General features: G+C 58.7%; 13 protein-coding genes across 13 annotated transcripts; 3 read left to right on the top strand and 10 right to left on the bottom strand.

Moving 5' to 3' along the window:
* Nucleotides 1-101: 101 nt before the first annotated feature.
* ACA1_068950 (uncharacterized protein) lies at nt 102-1,874 on the bottom strand (the record flags this gene model as incomplete). Its single annotated transcript, XM_004352787.1, has 8 exons — nt 102-416; nt 541-626; nt 705-778; nt 867-944; nt 1,042-1,141; nt 1,347-1,483; nt 1,601-1,739; nt 1,829-1,874. The coding sequence occupies 8 exons, from the start codon at nt 1,872-1,874 to the stop codon at nt 102-104; spliced, it is 975 nt and encodes a 324-aa protein (XP_004352839.1).
* Nucleotides 1,875-2,108: 234 nt separating this feature from the next.
* Nucleotides 2,109-2,390, top strand: ACA1_068940 (uncharacterized protein; the record flags this gene model as incomplete). Its single annotated transcript, XM_004352786.1, has 1 exon — nt 2,109-2,390. The coding sequence occupies one exon, from the start codon at nt 2,109-2,111 to the stop codon at nt 2,388-2,390; it is 282 nt and encodes a 93-aa protein (XP_004352838.1).
* Nucleotides 2,391-2,455: 65 nt separating this feature from the next.
* On the bottom strand, nt 2,456-3,919 carry ACA1_068930 (serine/threonine protein kinase; the record flags this gene model as incomplete). The annotated part of the gene is made up of 1 exon (XM_004352785.1): nt 2,456-3,919. The coding sequence occupies one exon, from the start codon at nt 3,917-3,919 to the stop codon at nt 2,456-2,458; it is 1,464 nt and encodes a 487-aa protein (XP_004352837.1).
* A 98-nt stretch (nt 3,920-4,017) lies between these two features.
* ACA1_068920 (WD domain, G-beta repeat-containing protein) lies at nt 4,018-5,849 on the bottom strand (the record flags this gene model as incomplete). Its single annotated transcript, XM_004352784.1, has 9 exons — nt 4,018-4,277; nt 4,352-4,498; nt 4,569-4,726; nt 4,800-4,960; nt 5,109-5,165; nt 5,241-5,355; nt 5,441-5,555; nt 5,639-5,704; nt 5,783-5,849. The coding sequence occupies 9 exons, from the start codon at nt 5,847-5,849 to the stop codon at nt 4,018-4,020; spliced, it is 1,146 nt and encodes a 381-aa protein (XP_004352836.1).
* Nucleotides 5,850-5,899: 50 nt separating this feature from the next.
* Nucleotides 5,900-6,186, bottom strand: ACA1_068910 (uncharacterized protein; the record flags this gene model as incomplete). The annotated part of the gene is made up of 2 exons (XM_004352783.1): nt 5,900-6,086; nt 6,152-6,186. 2 exons carry the CDS (start codon nt 6,184-6,186, stop codon nt 5,900-5,902), a joined length of 222 nt encoding a protein of 73 aa, XP_004352835.1.
* Nucleotides 6,187-6,572: 386 nt separating this feature from the next.
* On the bottom strand, nt 6,573-8,652 carry ACA1_068900 (Fbox domain containing protein; the record flags this gene model as incomplete). The annotated part of the gene is made up of 8 exons (XM_004352782.1): nt 6,573-6,689; nt 6,778-6,889; nt 6,972-7,099; nt 7,177-7,259; nt 7,458-7,542; nt 7,859-8,017; nt 8,207-8,342; nt 8,411-8,652. 8 exons carry the CDS (start codon nt 8,650-8,652, stop codon nt 6,573-6,575), a joined length of 1,062 nt encoding a protein of 353 aa, XP_004352834.1.
* Nucleotides 8,653-8,782: 130 nt separating this feature from the next.
* On the bottom strand, nt 8,783-9,682 carry ACA1_068890 (uncharacterized protein; the record flags this gene model as incomplete). The annotated part of the gene is made up of 4 exons (XM_004352781.1): nt 8,783-8,929; nt 9,056-9,207; nt 9,424-9,595; nt 9,668-9,682. The coding sequence occupies 4 exons, from the start codon at nt 9,680-9,682 to the stop codon at nt 8,783-8,785; spliced, it is 486 nt and encodes a 161-aa protein (XP_004352833.1).
* Nucleotides 9,683-9,853: 171 nt separating this feature from the next.
* Nucleotides 9,854-13,346, bottom strand: ACA1_068880 (WD domain, G-beta repeat-containing protein; the record flags this gene model as incomplete). The annotated part of the gene is made up of 8 exons (XM_004352780.1): nt 9,854-11,947; nt 12,031-12,176; nt 12,256-12,481; nt 12,572-12,697; nt 12,772-12,891; nt 12,956-13,069; nt 13,140-13,238; nt 13,335-13,346. The coding sequence occupies 8 exons, from the start codon at nt 13,344-13,346 to the stop codon at nt 9,854-9,856; spliced, it is 2,937 nt and encodes a 978-aa protein (XP_004352832.1).
* A 117-nt stretch (nt 13,347-13,463) lies between these two features.
* Nucleotides 13,464-14,866, bottom strand: ACA1_068870 (uncharacterized protein; the record flags this gene model as incomplete). Its single annotated transcript, XM_004352779.1, has 4 exons — nt 13,464-13,601; nt 13,674-13,805; nt 13,876-13,960; nt 14,052-14,866. The coding sequence occupies 4 exons, from the start codon at nt 14,864-14,866 to the stop codon at nt 13,464-13,466; spliced, it is 1,170 nt and encodes a 389-aa protein (XP_004352831.1).
* Nucleotides 14,867-15,074: 208 nt separating this feature from the next.
* ACA1_068860 (uncharacterized protein) lies at nt 15,075-16,487 on the bottom strand (the record flags this gene model as incomplete). Its single annotated transcript, XM_004352778.1, has 1 exon — nt 15,075-16,487. One exon carries the CDS (start codon nt 16,485-16,487, stop codon nt 15,075-15,077), a length of 1,413 nt encoding a protein of 470 aa, XP_004352830.1.
* Nucleotides 16,488-17,381: 894 nt separating this feature from the next.
* On the top strand, nt 17,382-18,752 carry ACA1_068850 (uncharacterized protein; the record flags this gene model as incomplete). Its single annotated transcript, XM_004352777.1, has 1 exon — nt 17,382-18,752. One exon carries the CDS (start codon nt 17,382-17,384, stop codon nt 18,750-18,752), a length of 1,371 nt encoding a protein of 456 aa, XP_004352829.1.
* A 161-nt stretch (nt 18,753-18,913) lies between these two features.
* On the top strand, nt 18,914-19,939 carry ACA1_068840 (uncharacterized protein; the record flags this gene model as incomplete). The annotated part of the gene is made up of 4 exons (XM_004352776.1): nt 18,914-19,037; nt 19,159-19,368; nt 19,462-19,718; nt 19,775-19,939. The coding sequence occupies 4 exons, from the start codon at nt 18,914-18,916 to the stop codon at nt 19,937-19,939; spliced, it is 756 nt and encodes a 251-aa protein (XP_004352828.1).
* Nucleotides 19,940-20,012: 73 nt separating this feature from the next.
* Nucleotides 20,013-25,465, bottom strand: ACA1_068830 (efflux ABC transporter, permease domain containing protein; the record flags this gene model as incomplete). The annotated part of the gene is made up of 23 exons (XM_004352775.1): nt 20,013-20,200; nt 20,310-20,414; nt 20,507-20,681; nt 20,748-20,878; nt 21,003-21,154; nt 21,233-21,380; nt 21,482-21,583; nt 21,678-21,763; nt 21,886-22,342; nt 22,437-22,655; nt 22,689-22,781; nt 22,856-22,954; nt 23,077-23,159; nt 23,235-23,475; nt 23,546-23,785; nt 23,872-23,939; nt 24,021-24,127; nt 24,227-24,370; nt 24,475-24,635; nt 24,719-24,783; nt 24,853-24,956; nt 25,081-25,164; nt 25,271-25,465. The coding sequence occupies 23 exons, from the start codon at nt 25,463-25,465 to the stop codon at nt 20,013-20,015; spliced, it is 3,447 nt and encodes a 1,148-aa protein (XP_004352827.1).
* Between the last annotated feature and the right edge of the window lie 231 nt (nt 25,466-25,696).

Raw genomic sequence — 25,696 nt, 5'->3', positions numbered from 1 at the left:
CTCTAACTTCGATATATTTATATTTCATATCGAGTGCACATGGACCGCACACGCACCACCGCACACGCACGACACACGAACATGAGAGAAGCACACTCAGCTCAGGCGGCGTTTTTCCATTCGTTCCACTGGTCCTTGGGGAGCATGAAGGACGACGCGTTCTTGTGGCCGCCGCCCCCGAAGCGCTTGGAGACGACGGTGGTGTCCTCGTCCTCGATGGAGCGCAGGGAGACCTTGTAGTTCTTGTCCGCGTCGGCCATCCCCGCCTCCTCGTAGCAGATCGCGCCAAAGCCCCTGAGGCCCGCCGCGGCGCTCTTGAGGGCCAGCTGGTGGCCCATCTCGGAACGCAGCTCGGGCGACGTGGTCAGCACCGCGAGGCAGCTCCCGAAGTCGTTGTCCTTGCCGCCCAGCTTGATCTGCATCACATGTATGCCCAAGCCAGGTGAGCGATGAAAGATGATTTTTTATATATTTATATAAATGGATATGTTCATATTTATCCACTTAAATTTCTATAAAAATGTTTGGACGTATGCGTACCGGGTAGCTTTGGGTGAGGTTGTCGGCGATGATCTTGTTGACCCGCTCTACCTCGACCTTGCCCTCCTCAATGAGCTTGTCCGCGTCTGTACATGGTGATCGTGCAGCCCCCGGTGAGTTGTGGGTGTCGGCCAACTACGGCACGCGCGGGTTTACGTGCTTACCCAAGAGCTGGAGCTGGAGGAAGAGCGACTTGTTCTTGGTGTAGTCGAACTCCACGCTCTTCGCGCCCAGGCCACTACATTTTTAATAAAGAAACATATAAAAAGAGTTTCATGAGTGCCACGTCAGCCTGCAACCTCTCGCGGTCTGTGTGGAGCACGTACGTGGAGAACTCCTTGGAGAAGGGCAGGGCCTTGCGCCACAGGTCGCCATCCTCGATGTAGGCGTAGGCCCGCTCGATCCTGCGGGACAGTCACGCGACTGATCAGACCAAGCCATTTGTTTGCTGAACGTGGTGGCTGGTGGTGGCTGGTGAAGATGGAGAAGGGGAGGGGCTACCTGGCGCGTTCGGCCTCGTCGGCGATGAGGATGGCGTCCTTGGAGAAGTAGTCGTAGGCGATGGTGGCCCCCGACTTCTCGTTGATCAGCTGGAAATCGACTGTGTGCGGGTACGGCGTCACATATGATGAGTCATCGCCACCTTCCTCTCCTCTTCTTTTCCGTCGTGCCAACCCAATCCACACCCACTGCCATGTCTTTTGGCTCAGTCACACCGCACACACGGACACACCACACGCACACACCGCACACACACCGCACACACCACATATGTGGAGAGGGCGAGAGTGAGCGGGAGGGGGTACAGTTCTCGGGGAGGCTGTTCTCGGACTTCCACTGCTCCATGAGCTCGAAGGCTGTCTTGTGGTGGTCCAGCAGCGTCACATGGCGCACCTTCTTCGCAACGCGGTGCACAAAGTCGGCCGGACCCACGTAGTCCAACCTGTGCCACACAAGGTCGCGAGTGTTGGTCACAAGAATAAAACAAAAACAAAAAATAAAACCAAAAAAACAAAAAAATAAAACAAATAAAATAAATAAATAGGAACGGGCGGAGTACAGAAAGACTTCGGCGTCGGGGGTGAAGGCGGGGTTGTCCTCGACCGGCAGAGCGCGGTAGGTGCTGTGCGGGATGAAGTCCAGATCCACCTCCGGCTGCTTGTGGAACTTGAGGTAGGCCGCCAGGGCGGCGTACGCACCTGCAGATTGACGCGCCAGATGATGAATAATATATCTCGAATCGCTGCACCAAATCAAGGACCACAAAATTCATTCGGCAAGGGGGTACCGTCGGGACACGGGCAGTGGTACACGATGCGCACGGCTCTCTTCATCCTCGCTGGGCTCTCGATCTGGGCGTAAAAGAAAATAAGCCGGAAAAAGAAAGAAGAAATGTGAAGGAAAAATGTCAAGGCAAGTTGTCACTTGAATGGGTGTCGCGCGCTCGACTGACCCTGACCTCATGCTCTCCCCTCATATATACCAGACAATGCTCTTGCAAAGTCATCAACAACAACCACTACTGCAACAACTCAGCACTCAGGACTCACATACGACACACGACCAACATGAACACCATCCAGCGTGCCGCCGTTCTGGGCCAACGTCACTTTCGCTTCCCCGCTAAAGCTCACATTGGGTCGGCCTCCCTGGTGGTCTCCGTACCGCTTGGCTTCTTCATCGCATCCCAATGCACGGCCAGCAGACTCCACTTGAAGCGCCGCGATGCCCATGAGGAGCCGGCCACTCGTACATCGCCCCAGGGCACTGTTCATCTCCACGAGTCCTTCAATGGTACCGTCGCCGTCGACTACAAGCTCAGCAACAAGGAGACGGCCATCATCATGTGACACCACCCTAAAGCCACTATAATTGTCAAAATGTAAATGTATATATATATATCAAACTAATAGAACTAGAAGATCAACTTGTCTAGAGCCACGACGAGCTCGGAGGCCTCTGGCCGCTGCCCCACGTTGTAGTCCAGGCAGGCATCGCGCAGCCGGCAGAGTGCGGCAAGCGTCGACGCTTCTTGTGATGCCTCAGCGGCCGCGCACCGCTCGATGAGCTCCTCGAGGAGACAGCCCAGCGCGCGAGACTCGACGCGCTTCAGCAGGTGAGCGGCTGCGTTGTCGGGCGAGTCGGCGTTGGATTCAGAGTGGAAGAAGAAGGCGGCGCCGAGGTCGGCCAGCTTGACGCGCCAGCATGGCGGCGCCGTGCTCTGCGTGGTGGAGGGCAGCTCGGCGGCGTCGACGAGAATGTTGTGCGCGTAGACGTCGCCGTGGATGAGCCCACGGGCGTGCATGTGCGCCACTGCCGCCGCCACGCCGCGCGCGACCGCCACCACGTAGCGCAGCGGGAAGGCCCGCTCGCGCGCCGGGTACACGTCGCGCGTGACGCTGGCGAACGAGGGCGTGCGGCCCAGCAGCTCCATCGCCGGGTCCAGCAGCTCCATCACCAGCGCCGGCGCAGCGTCATCGCGCTGAATGAACCCGTGGGTCTGGATCAGGTTGGGGTGTTGGTCGGTGTCTTCATGGGCCAGCGCGATCGCCGCCGCCACCTCGTCCACCACTCTGCCGTCCGACGACGCCGGTTTGTACACTTTCACAGCCACCGCGCGCTGCGCCTGCCCGTGCATTGCTTCGTAGACGGTGCCCGATGCGCCGTCGCCGAGCTGACGGCCGAGCGTCACGTCGGGCCAGGCGGCAGTGTCGGCCAGGCGCGGGGGCAGATCCAGCGGCGCGTCGCGGTGGCGCGGCTGCAGGTGGTTGCCCGCGAGCGCGACCCAGGCCAGCCGCGGGAGGGCGAGCAGGCCGGGCGGGACCGCGTCGAGTCGGTTGTCAGACAGCCGCACGAGCTCGAGCGCCACACAACCGGACATGTCGGGCAGCGTAGTGAGTTGATTGGAGGCCAGCATGAGCTTACGGAGGTGCGACAGCCGGCCCAGCGAGGCGGGGAGGGCGGTCAGTTGGTTGTCGGTGAGGATGAGCCACCCTAGCGACGGGGCGAGCGAGGCCTCGGGCACGTCGTGCAGCTGGCAGGACTTGAAGCTGAGCATGAACAGGGCCGGGAGCCGGCCGAGCACCTCGGGTACGGTGGTGAACCCATTGCCCAGGAAGAAGGCCGTGCGGAGGCTGGTCAGTCGCTCGAACTCGGGGGGCAGGGTGGTGAGGGCGTTGCCGGCCATGTTGAGCTTGGTGAGCCCCGGAAGGCCTGTGCACAGCGCGGCGGGCAGCGAGGCAAGGCCGCGGTTGGCCAGGTCCAACTCGGTCACCCCCGCAAAGGCACCCGCTGCGAGCTCCCGCCCGAGCCGTGCTTCGGGGGTGGACTCGTGCTCTGCATCGTGCGGTTGTTGCTGTGCCTCTTGAACTGCGGTCATCATCGCTTGGTGCACCTTGCTCTTGTGGTTCCGGTTCAAGCCAAAGGGGAAAAAGAAGCCAAAAGAAAAACAGGGAAATGGTTTTTCATACACACCGGTCAGCCACGGGCGCCAGGGCGTCTGCTGCGTCGGATCTGCTCAATCTGGCGTTGGATGCGGGCCACGTCCTGGTTCACTTCCCTGGCGGATGGCGGGGTGCGTGTGAGGTGATTGCTGGCTTGCTTCTCCCTCTCCCGTTGGGCCTCTGCAAGCGCTCGCAGCTTGGAGCGAGCTTGCTGCTTGCACAGCTCGTCGGCGAGCGGGTCCGACACCACTCGCTTTGTGGTCGGGTCGGCCATGTAGACCTTCTTGTCCCCACCTGCACGTTGTGGTGCATCAGAGAAGCTGGTAGAAAGCAAGGCTTGTGGCATGGTGTCAAGTAGAAGAGAATACCTGTGACGATGACCTGCGAGTTGGTCCAACACACTCCTTTACTCCCCGTACAGCGCAACGGCAGCTCGCCTGAGTAGTAGCCGAGCTCCTGGATGCTGGCCTGGCTGATCCCGGTCGCCTCCAGCGGTATGCTCATGAGCTGCCCATCTGAAAAGAACGACTGTGAGCGGTGTAACAACAACCAATGAGCGCAATGAAGAGAGAAGGGGTGGGGTACTGGCGAGAAGGTGGTCTTGTCCGTCGCTCAAACGGTAAGGCAGTATCGCCAGGTGCTCTGCTGTTGCCACGTTTTGGTGTTGGCGAGCAAACAAACGCGAATGGTAACGGTCCAATGATGGTCCTGCGGCTGCTCTGGCATCGATCCAGCAGCTCTTTCTGAAACGTAACGCGACAAAGCGCCGGGTCAACAAATGCACTCATGGCTGCGCTTAGGGAGAAGGCCACCCACCTTTGTAGCAGATCGAAGGGAGCGTAGAAGATACGGTTGCCGTCCGGACTAAGGGCGATGGCGCGCATAGGGGCGCCGGTGATGTGGACACCGACTGAGTCGGAGCCTGCTCGTGGGTCCCAGACGCGGATCGTCTTGTCCGGCGAAGCGCTCAGAAGTACCTGGCCCTCCTGGGCAAACAGTACACCTGACATCACACAATCAGCATCGCGAGAGGAGAGGTTGCTGAAGGGAGAAGAAGAAGGAAGAAGGAAGAGTGTTGTGTGGAGTACTTTCGACGAAGTGAGTATGCCCAGCAAATGAAAGCACACGCTTGCCGGTCGCCATGTCCCACAAAGCCAACGTCTTGTCCTCGGCGCCGCTGGCCTAGTAATTGTGGAGGTCAACCACAGGCATGAGCTGTCACGCATCACAGCACCACTATTATCAGAGTGTGCATACCAGTTTAGATCCGTGACGCGCAATGCATTTCACCTCGAACTCATGGCCGGAGAGGGTGGCCACGCACGTTGCTTGCTTGGTTTCGTGATTCACGTCGTCCCAGATCTTGATCGTTCTGCAACACACATACCAAGCAAGCGGTTCAGTCTGCTGCCGTCACAAGCTACCTGGACTGTGGTTGTAGTCGTGGTGGTACGTACCGGTCCCACGAGCCAGTGATGAGCCGGTTGTTGCCATCCATAAACTTCATACAGCTCACCGTGCTCGTGTGGCCCTTGATACCGCGGCCGAGGGTCCAGTTGTTGGTCTCCGCATCTGTTGTGTTATTGCACCAGAAGCAGTTTTCTCAGAAGAACAACGAAGAGCCTCATGAGGCGGGAGAGAAGAGTTGGTCGTACCTTTGTGCCACAGCTGAACGCAATCCAGCGAACGACCGCAGCCGAATCTGCCGAGAGCCACGAGATCTGGCCATCAGACGGACCAACGTTGACCTCTCAACTGAGTCATGAACTAAACCGCTGGTGCCCGCGGGGTGTACTAACCTGGTGCGTGCGCGAAGGATTCCTCGTCGACAGCCAAGCACTCGAAGGGCTTGGGCACTTCGAACATGGAGTGCTTCGCATAGATGCTGGCCACCGCACAAGATCAATACTTCAAGCTCAGTGTTTTTGACCAGGGATGAGGTTGTACTTGAACTTGGCCACGTTGAGCTCGGCCCAGTGAAGGCGCATGTAGGACTTGCACACGTTCTTCCACCCCATTTGAGACCCATCGGGCAGGTACTGTCCCCACTTGGCCATCTCCTGCCAGCACACCCCATGCACTCTCTCTCGCCACACCATGCCCCTGTGTTGGGTGGGTGATTGTGAGGTCAGTGCATATGGGGTGGCGATGGTGGAGGGAGGGGTTACATGTCGGCAATGGCGTTGAAGAGGCGGCAGGTCATGCTAAACCGCGTCAGGTCGGCAAAGGGCACGAATCCAAGCACGACCACCCACACCTCCCACGGCAGATAGTTCTCCGCCCCTTCCTCAAGGTAGTCGTCATATCCATCACCTTCTTGCTTTTCTTCCTCCTTCGCTGCCGCTACCGGGAGAGGCACCACCTTTGCCTCTGGCTGAGCAGGCTCCCTCGTCGTGCCGCTGCCTCTCCGCTTTGTGTGCCTTTTCCGTGGCATGACCGCGCCTGTTTCTCTCTCTGGTGACAATACAACGCGCGCCATCTCTCTTTTGGTGTTTTGTTGCCCCTTCGCTGAATCTTTTGCCAGAAAGAAAGAAAAAGAAGAAATGGAATGGATACACCCACGTAACTTTATAAACGTTTGCGCCTGGGTCACTCCACGCAACTGGGCTCCTCGCTGGCGGGGGCAGGATTCGCAAAGTCGAGGACGACGAGCGTGTTCTCCGATGAACGGGAGTGTAGGCCTGCGAACAGCCAGCGCTCGTCGTACTGATGGTGCGACGACGGGGGGTGGTACGCCACAAACAGACGGTGTGAGGCAAGAAACGAAGGGAAAGAGGCTAATGAGGGACGCTACCTGGAATGTGAGAACGCCGGTCATGCCGCCGGAGTGGCCGCCGGCCACGTGTATGCTGTTGATGTGCTCTCCCTCCAGGTTCCAGACTTCCACGATGTTGCCCTGGCATCCACTGTACATAGAAGGTCGATCGGCCATCAAACTCACCACGTGTGGTGTGTGTGTGTGTGTGTGAGAGAGAGAGAGTGTGGTACGCGACAAGCTTGGTGTCGTCGTAGCGGAGAAACCGAATGGAATCGGCCGCCTTGAAGGTTTGACGCATCTCGAGCGTGCGGAAGTCCCACAACCGCACTTCGTTCGCTCCGTTAGACACTATCTTCTCCTGCGCATGAGAACAAAAGGAAGTGAGCGCTGTGCAGGTTGAGTTGGGCAAGCGCACTTATGTTGTAGGCGACGAACCTCGTCGAACTGGCAAGCCCAGCCATTAGCCGAGTCGGTCTGCAGATGTGCCACTTCTTGGCGTTGGCGCAGGTCCCATACCCCTGTTCATCACAGCACACAACGGCGCGCAGGTTGGTCGGCTTGGCCAAGGAAAGCCAAAATGGCGGCAAAGGGCACATACGCACGCTCGAGTCATCCCCAGTGGACACTAGGGTGGTTAATGTGGCGGAAAGGAATGTGAGCTCTTTACCGCTGAACGTCATTAGTATGAAGGGCGGGGAAGAAGAGGCGAGAGATACCAACTGTGTTTCCCCGGAATCGGAGATAGCGTACATCACGCGTGTGGCCATTGAGTGTGTCCGTCTTGGTACTCGTCTCCATATCCTGCGTCCGTCGCAAAGCGATTAGTTGAGTGGTTGCAATAAAGAGTTGAACATGGATGTATACCCAGATCTTTATCGTATGATCCCGCGAGCCACTGATCAGCGTGTTTCCTTCATACTGGAGTGTCCTGTGTACATCCAGTCAACCGTCAGCACTTCGTCTTTCGACACACACAACACACAACGACACACAACGACAACACAACAGCACACTAACATCCATACCAGATGATGTTGTCGTGCGCTTCAAAATCCGATAAGACACGGTCTGGGCTGGAGAGCCGCCGGAACTGCAGGGATCGGTCGGCTGAATGTACCAGCAGGTCGCTCGTCCGCTCGAACTGAAGCGCCAGCACCTCCCGTATAGAGACGGTCCCCCGGTGATAGGGAAAGACGTGCGGGTCGTCCTCAGTGCCGTTGGAGACAAAGTCGTCCGCGAGCAGCTTCTTCGTGTCCCAGAAGCTGATGGCCATCTGCTGTCTGCACCACAACACAACACCGCAGGTGTCAAGTTGGTGCAGGCTGGGCAGAGGGGCGCACGAGAAGAAGGAGACATACCCGAAATCAGAGCATGTCACGCAAAGGTCGTCGTCGTACTGCACTTGCGTGGTGGTGGTGGGTGGTTACGGCATGACTTGTGCAGGTCATTAAAGGCAGGTGCGTACCTGGAGAGCTCGTAGAAGAGTCTGGTGGGCGTTGACGGACCGTAGGTGAGGCTGTTTGCCCCACTTCTTCTCCAGCGTGTGCCGTCGCTCGAACACCTCACGCCACGACGCTGCCATGTCACCCTTCCATTTCCCCCTGCAGGATGTGGAGAACATAATTTGAATAATCTCTCACCATTTACGAATCACTTCGATAGGGCAAACCATCTGGAGTTATCAGTGGAGGGGTAGCGTTGGCGTAGATGGTGGAGCCACAGGCTGTCGGTGTGTGCGACTTGACGCCAGCTTTGGCTCACCCTGGCCACCCGGGCCAGCTCCTGCACCTCCAGTTGGGCGAACACCCCGCACTGCACCTCGGCCGGCAGGTCGTCGAACCCCAGCCCCTCTCCCTCCCCCTGCTGGTGGCCCTCTCCCATGGCACCCGCCCTCTTGTTCTCATCTTCCATCTTTGTAAAATACAATAAAAATAGTGCTGGGCGGAGCAGAACAAGGCCCACAAGGACACACGCTTTGTTTGGTCGGGTTTGAAGAGTGGAGTACTGGCAACAACCCACTCTAAGGGCGGGTTTCTTGAGTCTAGACATGCAGTTTGAAGCAGCCTAGCGGGAGATCGAAGATGGTGATGCCGGCGACCTCGGCAGCGATGTCGGCGCAGCCGGAAAGGTCTTCGGTGGCGCTGTTCCAGACGACATTGCTCCAGTTCAGGCAGATGCTCACTCCGAACTGTTGGTGGTGTTGGCCAAGGAGAAGAAGTGGTCAGAATGGGTATGGCCTTTTTTCGATCCATAAAGGCACGCAGGAACAGCACTCATTCGTGTTCACCAAGTGACTATTATGTGAGGTACGCACCTGAATGGGGACGCAAACGTCGGCCAGATCGTAGACGGAGAAGGTGTCCTTGTACAGCACGGCGCCGTCGATGATGAGCGTCACGGTGGCGTTCAGACTCTTGGGGTCCACCACGAGCGAGGCGCACACCGAGTCGTTGATGTGGACCTTGCCTGTACCAGCACCAAAAAAGGACAAACAAAATTAATAAAATACAACACGAAAATGATTTATAATTATAATTATTATAAATATAATAAAATGTAAATAATACGAAAACAGAATAATTTTTTTTAATTGAAATTCAACACCAACACTAATAAAAATATTTTTTATTTTATTATATTTTCAGTATTATTAATTTCTCACAGAGAAAAAGGGGAGGGGACCTTCAAAGGGAATCGTGACAGTGAAGTCGAGCTGGTCGCAGCAGTTAAAGGAGTAGCCCGTAGTATTGCACTGGGGCGGGTTCCACTTGTTGGCCGGTCGCTGGTCGTCGGCGATAAACTTGGCCGGGAACGCCGCAGCGGCCACCGCCACGAACACCAGCACCAATGCGACCTGCAATGATTGTATTGAAACCACAAAAAGATGAGTCGAAAGATGAGGCTAAAGATAGAAGGGAAGACGCACGACGCAGATCTTCATCGTCAAACGGAAAGTTGTTGTAATATTGTAAGGTGCTCCTGCGAAGTGCTGGGACAAACGGCTTTTCTTTTGCCAGTTATTCAAAGCAGCTTTTTCATAAATCAGATCTCTGCCAATCACAAAAATGTCGACATTGTCGGGCGAACAGGCGCCTGTTTGAGAGGGCGGTGGTCAGTCCACGTTTCGCTTCGGGGCTGGGCACTCGTGCCGGATGGTGGTCAACAGCTGCACAACCGCAGCCAACAGCTGCCCGCACTTTTGTCGCAGAAGCGCCTGGGCTGCCTCGGTCATGGTGTCGTCGCGGCAGCGGAACGCTTCGCTGGCCTTGACCACCACCGCGCACTCGAGCACCAACAGCCTCTGCCGTCGCTGTTGAACGGCCTCGAGGTCGGCCGACCCGCCGTTGTCCGCGCAGGCCACGGCGCGCGCGGCCTGGATCAGGACGAGAAGGTGGCGGTCGGCCAGGGCGGCCCACTGCGCGCTCTGGACGGCATCGCCGTCCGCGGCGCGCTTGAGGGTGCCCACGAGCTCGGTGAACACGGGGAGGCCCAGGGCGAGGATGTCCCTGGCCGCGGCCGATGAGGCCGGCGTGGATTCACCTAGCGGCTTGCGGACCTCGGCCAGGAGGTGCTGGGTCTCGGGGCCGCACTGACGCTCCAGGTTCGCGAAGAGGGTCTGTGTCTGTTGCTCATCTACATCGGCAGCAGGCGGCGCGTCGTCGCTTCCGCTTTCGCTTTTCGTTCTTTGGGAGGCTCGCCCGGGTTTGCTGTCGCCCAGGCCGTGAAGCCACTCCGCGAGCTGTTTCACGGCCGCCAGCATGATTCTCGCCGCCGTCAGGAACGCCTTCCGGTCGCTTCCCTCATCCTCGCGCGAGTCCACGTCATCCGCATCCTCCTCGAGGCCGACCAGACCCACCGCGAGCGCCTCCTTCGCCAGCGCCTTGCGCTTGATGTGCTGAAGCAGGGTCATCCCGTTGCGCGTGAACTCCTTCACCGACAGCCGAAGATCGTTTCGCACTCGCTTCGCCTCGTCGTCATCTTCATCGACCGCACTTGCTTCGGGCTCCTGCTCCCGCTTCGTCGTCGGCCGACGGTCGGCGTCGCACAGGCGCATGCAAAGCGATATGACCTTGAACAGCACCGTGCCAAACTCGATGTAGGAGATGTCGGCGAACGGCTGCATTACGACCAGCGCGATGTTCTCGATGCCCTCTTCCACCGCTGGGACCGACGGACCCTCGCGCGCGCTGTCGCCTGGCTCCTGGCGCGAGTCCCTGTACTGCTCGGCCTCTGCCGCGAGACTCTTCTGCTCGTCGGCCTGCGGCTGATTCATGCGCTCGTCGGAGTTGGACTTGGCCCTCTCCTCCCTTCGCTCTTCGCTTTCGTCTTGAATCGCGATCTGCTCCTCCATCCACCCGAGAATGTCGAACTCCCTCGAGTGCTCCTTCTTCTCGGCCGTCGCCGTCATCTCGGCCGAGCCGGCTCCGCCGCCGCTGCTGCCGGCATCAACATTCCTGACATTCCGCGCCTCGAGCTGCCCGGCGGGCTTGATGATTAGAGACTGGTTGGACGAGTACTTGTCTTCGGGGAGCCACTGGATGCGATCCTTGTGCGTCGCGGGCACCGCGGGCATGTCGCCTTCGCTGATCGACCGCTTCACCTCCAGCTGTTGCTGCTGGGCCTCCTTCTTCTCTCTCCGTTTGCGGTCGAACGAAAACGTGGCTCCGAGCCGGAAGAGCTGGTCCTTCACCTTCATCCCTCCCGTCGCCGCCTTGCCCGGCTCCTCGTTGTTGCTCTTCTTTTCCTTCTCCTTTTCCTTCTTCTTTCGCTTGTCCTCCAGCGGGTCCACCAGCACCACCCGCTCTGCGCCATCACCTTTCGTGCGCGTTTTCTGCGCGTTTTCCATGATCGCGTCGGCCGTGTGCAGCTTTCGCATTCCGTCGTCGTCGCGATGGTGCTTGACCTCGTCGCGGGTCCTGTTGCTGCCGGGCTTCGTCCGCCAGCTGTCGCCTCGGGCCAGCTTCAAGAGACCCGACTTGAGCAGCGTGCCCTTGGCAGCGTTGGCGCTGCTGCTCTTCGCGGCCTTGGCCTGGCCGTCATGTACGGCGGCATGGGCCAGGCGCGGAGAGAGGGGCGGAAGCCCCGCGGGTGAAGGTGGTACTACTGACGACGTAGTTGGAGCTTCATTCTCCTCTTTCACGACAGCACCCTGGTCGTCGTCGCCTTGCTGGATGAGCCGCAGGACTTCATCCGTCACTTTGATCAACTTCATGCCGCGACCACGTAGCACAAAGAGAGTCAGTCCGCGGCTCATGCATACGATAGGGCCTGGAGTGGGTGGGCGATTACCTTGTCGTCGGCAACGAGGGCACCAGCGTTTCGCTGAATGATGTTGTCGATGCGGCGCTTGTACTGCATGAGCTCGCCATCCGTCTCCGAGAGCTGCTTGTTGGCCCTGTCGCCCGCCTCGGACAAATCCCACACGCAGACCACTCCTGCGCGCGCCCATGAGATGAATGAAACACAGCATCAGCCGCCAGCTACCAATTGATAGGTCGTGGTGGTCGTGTGTACCATCTTGACCAGCGCTGTAGAGCAGCCGCCGCTGCTCGTCGATGGTGATGGAGGTGACGCCTTCTGTATGGCATTTGTAGACGGCCAACTCGAGCCCCTTCTTGAAGTTCCACCGGCGGATGGTGCCGTCGCCCGACGCGGTGAACAGTTCGCGCTGGCTCTTGAAGAGGACCATGCAGCGGATGGGCCGCGTGTGGCCCTCCAACACCCTGATCACCTTGCCCGTCTGCCCACAGGAGACATTAGGGACCACTTGGAGAATGAATGAAAAGCGAAGAGCGACGAGCGAAGAGCGAAGAGAAGGAGAGACGTGTACGCGCGTGTTGTATAGTCGCAGTGCAAAGTCGTCGCAGGTGACGAACAGCACTCCGCCGGCAACGAAGAACTTCTTGGTGTTGAGGTTGTTGGTCGCAGTCTCGAACACCTGCGTGCACTCGAACGTCTGAACGCGAATGAAGAAGCAGCAGCCAGTCAGTCAGACATCTAGCTCAGCTCGCGTGTTTAGAGGGCGCCGACCTCGATGTTCCAGGATCGAATCGTTTGATCGCGCGAGCACGAGTAAAGTTCTCCGCCGTGCACGATCACTCCATAGACCCAGTCGGTGTGGCCAACGTATTCGCCAACCCGCTCGCCGCTCTGCGACCGATCGGTCAGCCATACGGGCCTTTGACTCCAGTTGGGAGGCAGAGGCACGACGCACCAGGAGAGACCAGGCGCGGACGGCCTGAGTCGGCGACGCTGTGAAGAGCAGCTTCCGCTCGGTACAGATTGCCACGGATGTCACTGCGTCATCGTCTCGATAAACGCGCAGCTCCTGACGTTCAACGCGGTAAGTCAGCCAAGCCAGAGGCGGCGGTGACAACAGCGCAGTGGTCGGCTCGCACCGTGGGCATGACGATGCCAGACGAGGACTTGGCCTTGACTGGCTCAGCGGTCTCTGAGCTTTGGAATAGCTCGCCCCACAGCTTCAGCGCTTCCTCGACCTGTGGATTGTAAGCCCCTTTTTTTAGGTCCGAAGATCAAAGCCGGCAAGGCCAGCTGAGCGCTCGGAGTCAAATTCTGGGCTCGGCTCGGCTTACCGTTTCTTCCATGTTGGCAGGTCCTTGCCTGCCCGGTCTCTGGGTTCGTGCGGTGGTAAAGCCCTGCGTCGTCCATCGGACCACGTTCCAGCATCTGTTTTCCGGCCACTCCGCGTGAGATTAGCAGAATCACACAAAATTGGATTGAGGGGGAAGGCCCTGCCTGCAGGTGTGGTCGGTGGCGGCGCTATAGAGCATCTTGTCGTGGACAAAGAGCGAAGTGATCCATTTCTGATGGCCCTTGAAGATGTGCGTCACCTTTCGCAACTGATTTGTAACATGTTTAGATGAGTCAGCGATCGGGCTGAAAGAGATGCGATTCGAGACTTCACTGCGCACCTTGGTGCTCCAAGCCACGATGACATCGCGTTCGTTGGAAGAGACGGTCGTTCGATTGGCGTAGTAAAGCATGTGGTCGAAGACGGCGATGCGTCGGGCCACTGCATCGATCGAGTACATGTGCTCCCGACTCTGCGCCATGTCACACATGCGTGTTGGGACACCACAGAGTTTACCTCTCTACACACCATGACGCGCATACCTCAGTGTCGTAGAGGTGGATTCTGTCCTGCGACAGCACATACAGCACTCCGCCGTCCAGCTCCAAGTGCAGCAATTGCTTGTCACTGCGAACACATTGTTAATGTCAGGTTCCAACTGACATGTGTGAACATGCACGTGTTGTGTTGTACAGTGACCTGACATTGATGTGTTTACCTGACGTGAAACGAGTGGATGGGGTCAGCGAAGACCGGCGCCACGGCCATCGATGATGACACGGTGGCGGTCTCCCCGCTGCCCTCGCTGCCCAGCGGCTTGGGTGGTCGGAGTTTGTGACGAAACGACTGTCGCAGCGCTTGTTGTGTCCTGGAGAAACTGCCTCGACGAACCCGCACCTTGCGCTCCTCGCCGTCTTGATCGTTTCCCGCTGCTGCAGTCTCCTCGGCTCCGCTGGCGCTGGCGCTGGCGCCCGGCTCGCTGATGCCCTCGACGATTCTCACCTCCTTCGCTTTCGCTCTTTGGCTCCTACCCTCGCTGTCGCTTTCGTTCTTTGTGGTGTCGTTCCTGTCGTCGCTGGCGCGGCGCACGCGCGGCGAGGGCAGCGGAGAGAGGCCGCCCAGCAGCCGTAGGCTCAACGCCGGCGCGCGCACGGCCTGGCCCGACCCGGGCGTCGGCGGCGAAGACGTCGCGGTCGACGACGCGAACAACACGGAGGGCGCCGAGGTGGTCGAGGCCGAGCTCAACAGCGTGTATTGACGCCGTCGCCCTTCTACGGTGGATTCATCTTTCTTTCTGAGGGGCGACGAAGGCAACGAGAACGAAGTCGAAGATGGAGGCGGGGAAGGCGACGGAGAAGATGATGAAGATGATGAAGATGGGAGGGCCGGGAGGCGGAGGGAGTGAGAACCAGAACAGGACAGGAGGTCCTGCTTGTAGGTGGCGCCCTCGCCGCCGTGGACCAGCGTCGAGCGCAGGAGCGGCAGCAGCGGGTTGAGGTGAAGCCTGGTATCGTCCTTTTTATGTTCGGTCATCACCGACACCTCACCCTCTCTTTTCTTCGTGTGTTCTGTCGTTACGCAAAATATTGGTGGTTGAGTTGTGCGTTCGCGTTGATCCCACACCTCATCACGGAAATGATGTTGCATTAATTTTTGCTAATTGAACTAGAATGCAAAGAATGCCTGCTTTGTAGCCAATAGGGTGCGACTGGCTCTGGTCCCTGGTCGGGCAGGAGCAAGACTAGGGCCGAATTGCGGAGAACTCGTGGTGGACGGCGGTGAGGAGTTGGCCGACGGCGGAGAGCAGGTCGCCCAGCCGCAGACGCAGACCGTGGCGCACTTCGTGCACGGCGGCGCGGTAGCCCTCGACCAGGTCCTCGTGGCGCTGCTGGGCCGCGGCCGCTGCGATCTGCATCAGCCCCGCCATCCCACGAGCGTGGCGCACCGCCTCACCCATGAGGCGCACCACCGCGCACTCGAGCGCCAGCAGCCGACGCCGCGTTGTCGTCCCCTGCGAGAGTGCGGTGGCCACGCCGCGCGATGAGCGGACAAGGACCAGCACCAGCCCGGCCAAGTCCTGCCACGACGGCACGGCGCCGGTCTGGCAGGCCTCGCGCAGCACGTCTACCAGCCGGCAGAGGTCCTGGCCCTGGTGGAGCAACATGTCGGCTGCCGGGGCGTCGGCCAGCGGTCGCCTCACCTCCTCGGCCAGATGCGGCACCTCCTGATTCGCCACCTCGCCCAGTAGCCCGGTGATGATGTGGTCGTCCAGGAGTTCGGTCACCGCTTGCTGTTCGTCGAACTTTCTTTTTGGCTCGGCAGCCGCAGTGGCCACATGGTCGCTGGCGGCGTCTTCGCCAAGGGTTCGAATCACGGCTTCTAGCTGACCCACGCCGTCGAGCTCGACCTCCGCCGCTGCGTGTCCACTACCCTCGATCGGTGACCCAAGGAGGTGGACGTCGCTCTCTACCGGTCGCTCTTCGACCACTTGATCACGGCCGACGACTGGGGCGGCAGCTGGAAGAAGGCCCTGCCGCCAGGCCGTGAACCGCTTGAGCGCGTTGATGACACTGCGCAGGATGAAGAGGAAGGTGCGTCGCCGTTCCTCGTCGACTCCGTCCTGTTGCTTGGCCGCGTACGCGTTCTGCCTGCGCTCTTCTACTTCCGTCCACGCCCTCCGCTGCTTGAAGATCTGCAGCAGCGACATGCCCACGCTCAGCATCTGCTTGGCCGATTGCATGAGCTCGAACAGCAACGCGGCACCCTCCTCCTTCCCCTGCCTCGGGTCGTGGCCGGCTTCACGTTCGGTCGGGTCGGCTGGGTCGTCGACGTCGCAGCTGTGGGCGGCCAGGTGGCAGAAGCTGACGATGAGCCGCAGGGACTTGTGGATCATGGCGCCGAAGTGGACGCAGGAGATGTCCCTGAAGTCCAGTACCGAGATGGCGGTCAGGGCGCTCACTTCGTCGATGAGCTCCGCCTGGATATCCTCCACTGCCTCCCCCTGCGAGGAGGACGTGGATGAACCCTCGGCCTCGGGCGTCTTCTGTAGTTCTTCTTCGTTTTCGCTCTTTTTCTTCTTCTCGCGTGTGTCGGCGTCGCATTCGTTCTTATACTCGCTCTCGTCAAACACCTCCAGGAGGCTGGTCGTGCGCATCTTCTTGTGCTCCTCCTCAGTTGCTCCCCACCTCACCAACACACCTTCCCTCACCACCTGATCTGTGGCGTCAGAGAAGAAGAGCCTTGGGGATGGCACCACACTATCTGGAACTGGCAAATGTCCCGGCGGGCTCGAACCGTCGACCGCGGTCGTGCTTGGATCTGCCGTGCCCAGCTCGGCCATCCCCCGGATGTTCTTGGTCGAATAGACCTGGTACATGTGCTCCTTCATCCTCGATCCCGTGGTAATACTGGCCTCCTCCTCTCTGTTGCGCTTCCTCCTCCTGTTCTCTTCCGGGAACTTCGCCCTTGGCGCACATTTTCTTCGCGCCGCCACCTCTCTGCGCACCGCCGGTGTCGGGTCGATAAAAATCGCCGCTGATCTCGGTGGTGATGGTGGTGCGATGCCGCGCGCAGTCGACACCGAGGTCGCCCGCCTGGAGCCCGAGCCTCTTCGATTGAGGACTCACTGGTGGCCCGCCCCCGGCTCGACAGATTGACGACTGTGTTCTGGCCCATTTCGGTCCGCCGCCCGCTGGGACCTCCGCCGGCGAATCGAGAGAAGCAGCTCTTCTCGGACCAATGGCTGTCGCTAACGGCGAGGTCGATCATGAACGAACCACTGGCGAGGGCTGTTGAACGGTGCGCACAAAAATAAACAAAATCAAACAAGCACGCAAACTTTTTGGAATATTTCGGTAAAATCAGCCCCACCAATTGTTCATCGATTGCAAGTGCCGGTTAAGTGTGGTACGCATCTGCTCCTTCTGCCGTCTTCGCGTGATCAACTATCTGCTTCCAAGATTTTATTTTCTTCGTGCGGTGATTTTTCCGATTTCGATCTCCTTCGCCTCACAATGCGTTGGGGGGGGGCACGGAGGTAGGGAGGAGAATGGCTGACACAGGCGACGCTACGCTCTCGGACCGGCTCAACCCGACCCACCCGGCCTACGACGCCGACCTCAAGCGGCGGTGGGCCACCATGCCCAAGGCCGAGCGCAAGGCCATCGTCGAGGCCGACCGCCAGACCATCGCCGCGCGCCACGCCTCCGTGGAGGACATTCGCCACCCGTTCGCCACCGACGAGGAGGACCACTGCGAGACCGGCGCCGAGTGCTTCGCCGACATTGCCCCGCTCCTCGCCCAGTACGCCGCCTGTCTCCGACGACCCCAATCCACCACCAAGACCAGCGCTGCTGATGAAGAAGAAGACGAAGACGGTGATGATGAAGATGAAGAAGAAGAGAGTGAAGAAGAAGTGGATGATAAAGAAGCGCGAGCGTCGCTGAAGATCTACGATCCGTACTACTGCACGGGCGCGGTGGTGCGACACCTGGGCAAGCTGGGCTTCGCCGACGTTTACAACCGGTGCGAGGACTTCTACGCCGCGGCCGAGGCCGGCCGCACGCCGGCCTTCGACGTGCTGCTCACCAACCCGGCCTACTCGGGCGACCACATCCCGCGGCTGCTCGACTTTGTGGCGCGCGAGGCGCTGGCCAAGGACCGCGCCTTTGCGCTGCTCATGCCGGCCTACGTGTGCGGCAAGGACTACTACGCGCGCGCGGTCGAGCGCCACCCGCGGCTGGGCGAGATGGCCTTCCTGTGCCCGCGCAAGCGCTACGTCTACTGGACTCCGGCCGGCCTGCGCTCCAAGCGTCAGGCCCACTCGTCGGCCCTGGGCAACCGCACGTCGCCCTTCGTCACCTTCTGGTACTTCCACTTCGGCCGGCACCACCAGCGCGTCGTGCAGTGGTGGCAAGCCCAGGTCCAGCGACAGCGCAAGGCCAGCAAGAACACGAAAACGAAAACGAAGAAGAAGAAGAACGAAAGCGAAAGCGAAGACGAAGACGAAGAAGATGAGGAGGAAGAGGAAAAGAAGAAGGCGGGCGGTCTGCTGCCGGACTGCGTGCTGGCGCGCGACGTCAATTCGCTTCCGAAGGGCGTACGACCGGAGGCGGGAAGGTCTGGTGGACCGCCGCTAGGGGGCCAGAAGCGACGCTTCGAGGAGGCGATCGGCGGCGGGCGAGGCGGGCGCGGAGGCCGCGGCGGTGGTCGCGGCGGTCGCGGTGGCGATGGAAGGGGCGGCAGCTGGCGCGGTGGTGGTCGCGGCGGCGGCGATCGTGGAGGGCGTGGCGGGCGTGGTCGTGGCGCCCCTTCGGGCGATGGCGGAAAGCGATTCAAGTCCCACCACCCGCAGCCTCCGAGTGGCGGCGGCGCCACGATGCGAGGCGCCTCACAAGGGCGACACACTCGATTCGACTGACCTGACCCCACCCCAGACCAACCACATCGCTCTTCTCACCTTGTGTCGCTCGAGAAAATATTTGCGCGAGCAGACCTTCACGGAAATGATAATAAACCCATAAAAGGGAAATGCGCACAAAAAAACAAACAAGAGAGAAGACGCCAAGAGAACAAAAAAGAATGCGAGTGAAGACGGTAATAAGGGGTAAGAGGACGGCAGGAACCGTGCACTACTGCCCAAAATGCGCCCATGAGCAGGTGCCCGGGAGCGAGATCGATATCTTCCCCCCTCACCGCCAACACCGTACCGCCAAGCCCGCATAGCGCGACAACCTGCTGTTTATTTTATTGTGATTTATTTTCAGTATTTGTATAAGTGTTTATTTTTATTGTAATTTATTTCTTGTATTTTGTACAAGGTACAGCCGGAGGGATCACGGTGTCGCTGAACAAGCGCGGACGATGGGACTTGCTGAAGAGCCTGAAGAGCCTGAAGCAGAACAAGGGCGAAAAGAAGAAGGACCCGCGCGACAAGGCACCGCAGTACTTCGACACCCCCAAGGGCACCTCCGCCTGTGCGGGAGGACCCGACCCCGAGCCGCGCGACAAGCGACCGGCCTTCCTTCACAAGATCCGTACCATTCCCGCCTCCGTGTGGCTTCGACGTTCACCACATGTGGTGTAGCTACGTCAGCATCACCATTGACGCGTTCTCGATCATGACCTAGGGCCGAGTATGGTGGAGCTGAGCCGTGACGAGGTGATGGAGGTGCTGCCCGAGAGCGACTGGGCGTACCTGGCCGACGAGCGGGGCAACGTGGCAGAGCAGTGGCTGTGCTTCTTCACCAAGCAGGGACACAGCGCCGAAGTCTACAGCGACGTCGCGGCCTGGGACTACATCGAGGCCATGAGCGAGGAGGACAAGCAGAGCTATGGCACGTCCGCCACCACCCACTGCTCTCGCCTGCGAGATAGATCGAGCAATGTCTGACCAATGCACTCCCGTCCGTGCGATCGCCAGGTGTGCTGGTGGTGAGGCAGGACAACGCCGAGAAGAAGGGCACGCTGTTCCAGTGCCCGGACCACGGCTCCAACATAGAGCGCAATCTGCGACCGGCGGCCAAGGCGCGGGGCAAGAGCAAGGGCGCCACCAAAGAGCGAACGCGAGACAGGGCCGCCTCGCTCAACCCCTCCTCTTCATTTTGAAAAGAAAGAAGAAAGAAGAAAGGGCAACCACGGTTTGTACACGAACAAGAGAACGAAGGCCGAGCGAGGGCTGCTAATAGCGAAGGATCTGGACGATGGACCGCTTCATGACGGTCGTGATGGGTCCGAAGGAGGAGACGAAGGCGAAGATGAGCGAACAGGTGAAGACGATGATCAGGATCTGCCACGGGAAGCGGAACGGCAGCGCCAGCTGCGTGAACAGAATCCTTTGCAGCAGCAACGTGTACCCCACAGCACTTCCTGCACGTCCACAAAAAACGTGCGTAAGCACGACACACATACACACGCACGCACGCACGACACACACACACACACACACGCACACAGACACACACACGATGGGGCGTACCGATGATAATGCCGAGCAGGGACGACGACAGAACGAGGATGAAGGCCTCGTACATGTAGATTCGCTTGAGCCAGTTCTGACGCATGCCGATAGCACGTACCACACCTGCGTGTGTGCGCAAACACATCCATGTGAGCAACTCGCACACATGCACAACCGCACACGCACACGACACGCAGAGAGGGGGGGGGTCGAACCGATCTCCTTGGTCTGTTCGTAGATGTTGGTGTACATGGAGGACACGAGAGAGAAGGAGGCGATGAGCATGGCCACGGCCGTGGTGAAGCCGAAGAACGCCGTGAGGAGATTGTCGGCCTTCTGAATGGGGTTGCTGCTCCCGCTCAGGTCGTAGATGTAGACACCCTCTTGGCCCTGCCGTGCGATCGGGGATGGGTAAGCGTCGCCATAGAAGAAGAAGAAGGGAAACAATAAGAGAACCTTGATGAGCTTGTTGACGTCGCTCTTGATCTGTTCTCGCTTCGCTTTGTCTTCTGCGTCGTCCTGGTCGATTTTGAACAGCAGCTCGCTCCACGGGAGATCGTCAACCGAGAAGATCGATTGTGTGGTCCCTGCCAACCCACCCAAAATTAATAAAATAAAATGATATAAATATAAAATATAAATCAATATATCAAAAATATAAATGTGGAAACATAAATATAAACAACGGGAGAGAGGGAAGTGTAAGTGTACACTCAGACTGGCGCAGCCAGGTGGTGAAGGAGACGGCGGTGTGCTGGTATCTGGAGTTAAACTTGGAGAAGCGGAAGAAGGGCGCCGCGTCGAAGAAGGCCAAAGGGCGCATCACCACCCGATCCTCGTACGGGCGACGAGGGCTCGCCGTACTAAGCCAGGTTGAGTTGAGGAATGCGTGAGGAATGCGGGCGGTACAAGCAAGAGAGCGAGAAGTAGTGGGAACGTACACGAAGCCCGGGTTAGCGTTGCCGCCACCACCCGCATTGCCTCCGGTGGCGCCGCCGTCGGTTCCGCCGCTTCCTGCGCTGTCGTCCGCCGGCCCGCCAGTCTGGCCGGAGAAGCGCCACATGAACCGCCCCTCGGTGTTGCGCAGGCCTGTGAACATGGACACCAGAACCGATGGCAGTGATGAGAGTGTGTGTGTGTGGTGTGTGTGTGTGTGTGCCTGTGGTGTGTGTGTGTTGTATGTGTGGTACCGATGAAGTCCTTGTAGCGGGTGCCGACCCAGGCGCGGCTTGATCCGTCCGGCGTGTAGAGCTGCTCGCTAAGGCTCATGTCCAGACCGTTGTACTCCGAGCCTACGGTCGTCCAGAATTAAACGAGTGCGCGTTGAGGAATAGAAGAAGAAGAAGAAGAAGAAGAAGAAGAAGGGTTAAAGCACTGCGCTCATACCTTCGTTGAGGATCAAGAACCCGTTGAACAGCACATCCATGAAGTTGGGCGCAACGCCTTGCATCTGATTCGTATCGGAGACCGACCTGTTCACCACAAAAAAACAACATTCCATTTGTGGTTGAGCGTGAGGTGTGCGTGCGTGCGTCTGGTGTGGTGTGGTGTGTGTGCGTGCGTGCGTGATCGTGTGTGGTGTGTGCGCACGAACCTGCCCAGATTTTCCAGGACCGGACCGCCGTGGTCTTGCCAGGCGTCGTTGTAGTGGTGCGTGACCCACGAATGGTCCTTGATTATGTGGGTGTGGTTGCGCAGGTAGTCCTCCAGGCCCTGGACGTTGCGGATGTGGTGGCGCCAGTCGAGCGGCGTCTTGGGCTTGTCGACAGTGCCGCGCGCCATGACCTTGAGGTAGACGCCGCTGCTCTGCTCGCGCTGGTAGGCGAAGCCGTCGAGCAGGTTGTTGTACGAAACCATGATGAAGATGATGAACCCCAGCGACAGGGCGTACATGATGGTCGTCTTGGTGTTGCGCTTGCGGTGGGCCACCAGGTTCTTGATGACCATCGCGCGGATGGTGGCCTTTTCCCAGAAGAGGAGGCCGTTCACCAGCAGTCGCTCCAGCAGCGGCTCAAGGTTAAGCGACAGCAGCACCAGGCCCATCAACATTCCTGTTTTGCACCTTTAGGTTAAATGCCACCGCACACACCGCACACACCGCACACACCGCACACACCGCACACACGCAACACGAAGAGGGGGTACCGATGAGGATGAAGAAGAAGATGTTGAGTAGAAGGGTGAGGTCCATGGTGAGCAGGGAGAGCGGCACGACGTAGTAGACGGCGAAGCCAAAGCCGGACAGCGACAGGCCGATGATCATCAGCGACCACGAGAAGCTCTTGTCCTCGGAACGCTCCAAGTCAACCGACACCGCTTGCACTGTTGCGTTGCGTTGCGTTGCGAGACCAGTGTTAGTGAACGCTGCAACGGCAGGCACACAGCCTGGTCACGCACCCTTTTGGCGCTTGGTGTCGAGAGAGTCGTGCAGGTTTTGCCCCAGTGCATGGCGAATGGGGAAGATGGCGGACACAACGGGCACGAAGATGCCTGAATGAAGGCAGGGTGAGCGTTTCATAGCGAGAAAAAAAGGGGAAAGAGGAGGCGCGAGTGGCGTGGCGTACCGAGGAGCGTGGCTATAAAGACCGCCAACGGCGTGAGGACTGGCTCCATGGGCACGCCCGTTTGCTCCTTGAACCACACCGACACGCCCATCATGAGGGCTATAGAGTACAAAAACGGAAAAACACGCGACAATCAGTAATACAGTAACAACAACCGACTACAAGCTTGGCCACAACGAGAAAGGAGCTCGTTTGAAGAGGGGAAGGGGAGAGAGAGCTACCCTCGGAGAACAGCAGGCCGCAGACCCACGAGGGAACGGCGTAGGAGAAGGCCTGCATCAGCAACAGCTGCACAATCCCGCCACTGCAGAAAGAGCGAAGGAATGACAAGAATGAGTGCGTGCGCGTGCGTGTGGCGTGTGTGCGTGTGTGTGCGTACCGGGTGGCACCGACCAGGCGGTAGACGCCCATCTCGAAAGTGCGGGTCTCGACGTTCACCATGAGCAGCGAGTAGATGAGCATGGTCGAGAGCAGCAGCAGGATGAGGATCACCACGTTGAGAATGAGGCCCAGGAACAGCGAAAAGTACTGGGTGACGTTGAGCGAGTCCGTGACCGGCATGTCCGTCAGGAGCTCGCTAAAGCCCAGCTTGTACACAATGCGCGCCGAGAACTCCACCACTACACAGAGCTCGATTAGGTATATGTGTGGGCGTGGGCGGTGGTGCGTGTGCGTGTGCGATGCACCTACCAGCCCTCTGGATCTTGTCGTAGTCGCTCTGGAGGTAGAATTGAATGCGTGGCGGTGGGAGGTTGATGACCACCTGCTGCGCGAAGTCGTAGAGGTTGATTTGCTTGAACTCCTGGCTCACAGGCTCGGGCAGCTTCGGGTGCAGGTATCGCGTGATATAGGGTAGGAAATGGGCGTATTCCATGATGATCACGTTCTCCTCGTCCAACGGGTGCTTCCCCACCGGGTCTCGGTAGATGGCTGACAAAGAAGAACAAAATAAGAATTCAATTCGTGTGAGCCCAGAGCTGATGGTCTAGATGGGTGAGAGGCTGCTATTGGCGTACTTTGAACACGAAGAGGAATGAAGCCGTTCCAGAAGCCCCAGCGAACCTCGGCGCTGCTGTTCTTCACGCTTTTGAAGGGCCAAAACGTAGAGAACCAAGCGGGTGAGACGAAGCTGAAGAGTGTGACGGTGGTTTCAAAACGGACGTACGTGGCGTTGGCGGGCAGGTGCGGAAGCACGACGTGCTCGTAGACGCCGGGCATGTAGTTGCTCATGTTGATGTGCATGTAGAACACGCTGCCCTCTTTGAGTCCCATCTAGTACAGGGCAAGGGATGGAAAGACGAGGACCTCAGGTAAGCGCCCGCGCGGGACTGTGCTGTACAAAGATGATGAATGAATGGCGAGCGGACGTACGGCGGCGGCGATGTCACTGATCATGAAGACCTTGCCCTCCTGAATGGAACCCAGGGTCCACTCTCGGCCGATGCCGATCCGCTTCTCTTTGGCCGAATCCACGACGTAGAGCTTCGCCTGGAACGCTGACGTGCCGCATAGATCCTGCCAACAGCAATTAACATTAGTTCATTAATCATCCATCAACCGCACACGCACACGCACACATCACCGCACACGCCCCAATGGCGATTGGCTGGAGCAAGTACCTGGAAGCACTTGCCGGGCGCCTGCTCGTAGCACCAGATCTTGTCGGCGTCGCTGCACGTGTCGGCGTCATCAGGACATTCGTAGGTGGTGTTGGTGCCCAGGTACTTCCAGGTCGAGTCGTTGGGATCTAACCCGGCCGCGCAGCGCTTTTGTGTGTACACTGAGCAGCACGCGCATGTGTGGTGTGTGTGTGTGTGTGTGAGCCGTCAGGTTTTATGGAGATGCGATTGAATGGGCACGTACGAAACGTTTCGCCCTGATACCGAGGAGAGTTGTACGAGGTGGTTGTGTCCTCCTTGAGCATACCACTGTGTGATGCACAAACGTTTTACATGAGTCCTGGTCGTTGATTAATCAGCACATTTAACATGTGGTACCTGATGAGGGTGTAATTGAGTGCGCCATAACCGCTCCAGTCCCCAGCACTCAGAATCACGTCCGTCTCTCCCTGGGTGAGCTCGGCCAGCCGCAGGAAGATCACCTACGCGCATGGCACACGGAGCGACACCACGCCGAGGCCTGGTGGTCAGCAGCCGCTCGCGAGACGGCAGCACCACAAGTCTCGTGTGCTGAAGAAGAACAGAGGAAAGAAGAAGCATAGGTACAGGAGCGTTGGCCAGAATGGTGACCATGAAGGCAACAACCATCACCACGAGGAAGCAAGCCAGGAAGCCCAGACAAAAGTTAACCTGCACCCCACGCCACCATGAGGACGATCAGCCCACAAACCCACCGCGTGCGTACGCAGCCTGCTTTGCCACACGCGAGTGTAGAAGGAGAAGAGGAGATGGGCACCTTGCGCGCTTTGATCTCTTTGATGGTCTGGACGAGGAACTGGAGAAGCAGATGTCGCGACGAAAGGGAGCCCCTGATGGAGAGCAGGAATTTACGCCATTTCCTCTGCATCTTGCCCTGCCACGTTGGACTGGCCACCGGGCGAGACGGCGCGCTGCCCACTCGAGCATGCCCCGCTTCTTGCCTTCGCCTCATCCCTTCTCTACAATGCCTGCAGAACAACACGACATCTTCAGCTCTTGGCTCCAATTTATCCATCTTCCACTTCCACATTCGAGATGTATCGATTTTCGAGTGGGCGGTAGGCCGTACCTCTTTTGGGTCAGTAGATGGGGCCTAGAGTCAAAGAGAAGCACTGCGATCCAGCAGAGGATGCGGCCACCGCAACAAGATTAGTCACGATCTTACGTGGTCCTCGCCGCCAAG

Source organism: Acanthamoeba castellanii, assembly GCF_000313135.1.
Source record: "Acanthamoeba castellanii str. Neff unplaced genomic scaffold scf7180000084603, whole genome shotgun sequence".
Classification (NCBI taxonomy): Eukaryota; Discosea; order Longamoebia; family Acanthamoebidae; genus Acanthamoeba; species Acanthamoeba castellanii.
Note: the sequence above shows the minus strand (reverse complement) of the source record. Positions and strands in the feature narration are given on the sequence as shown.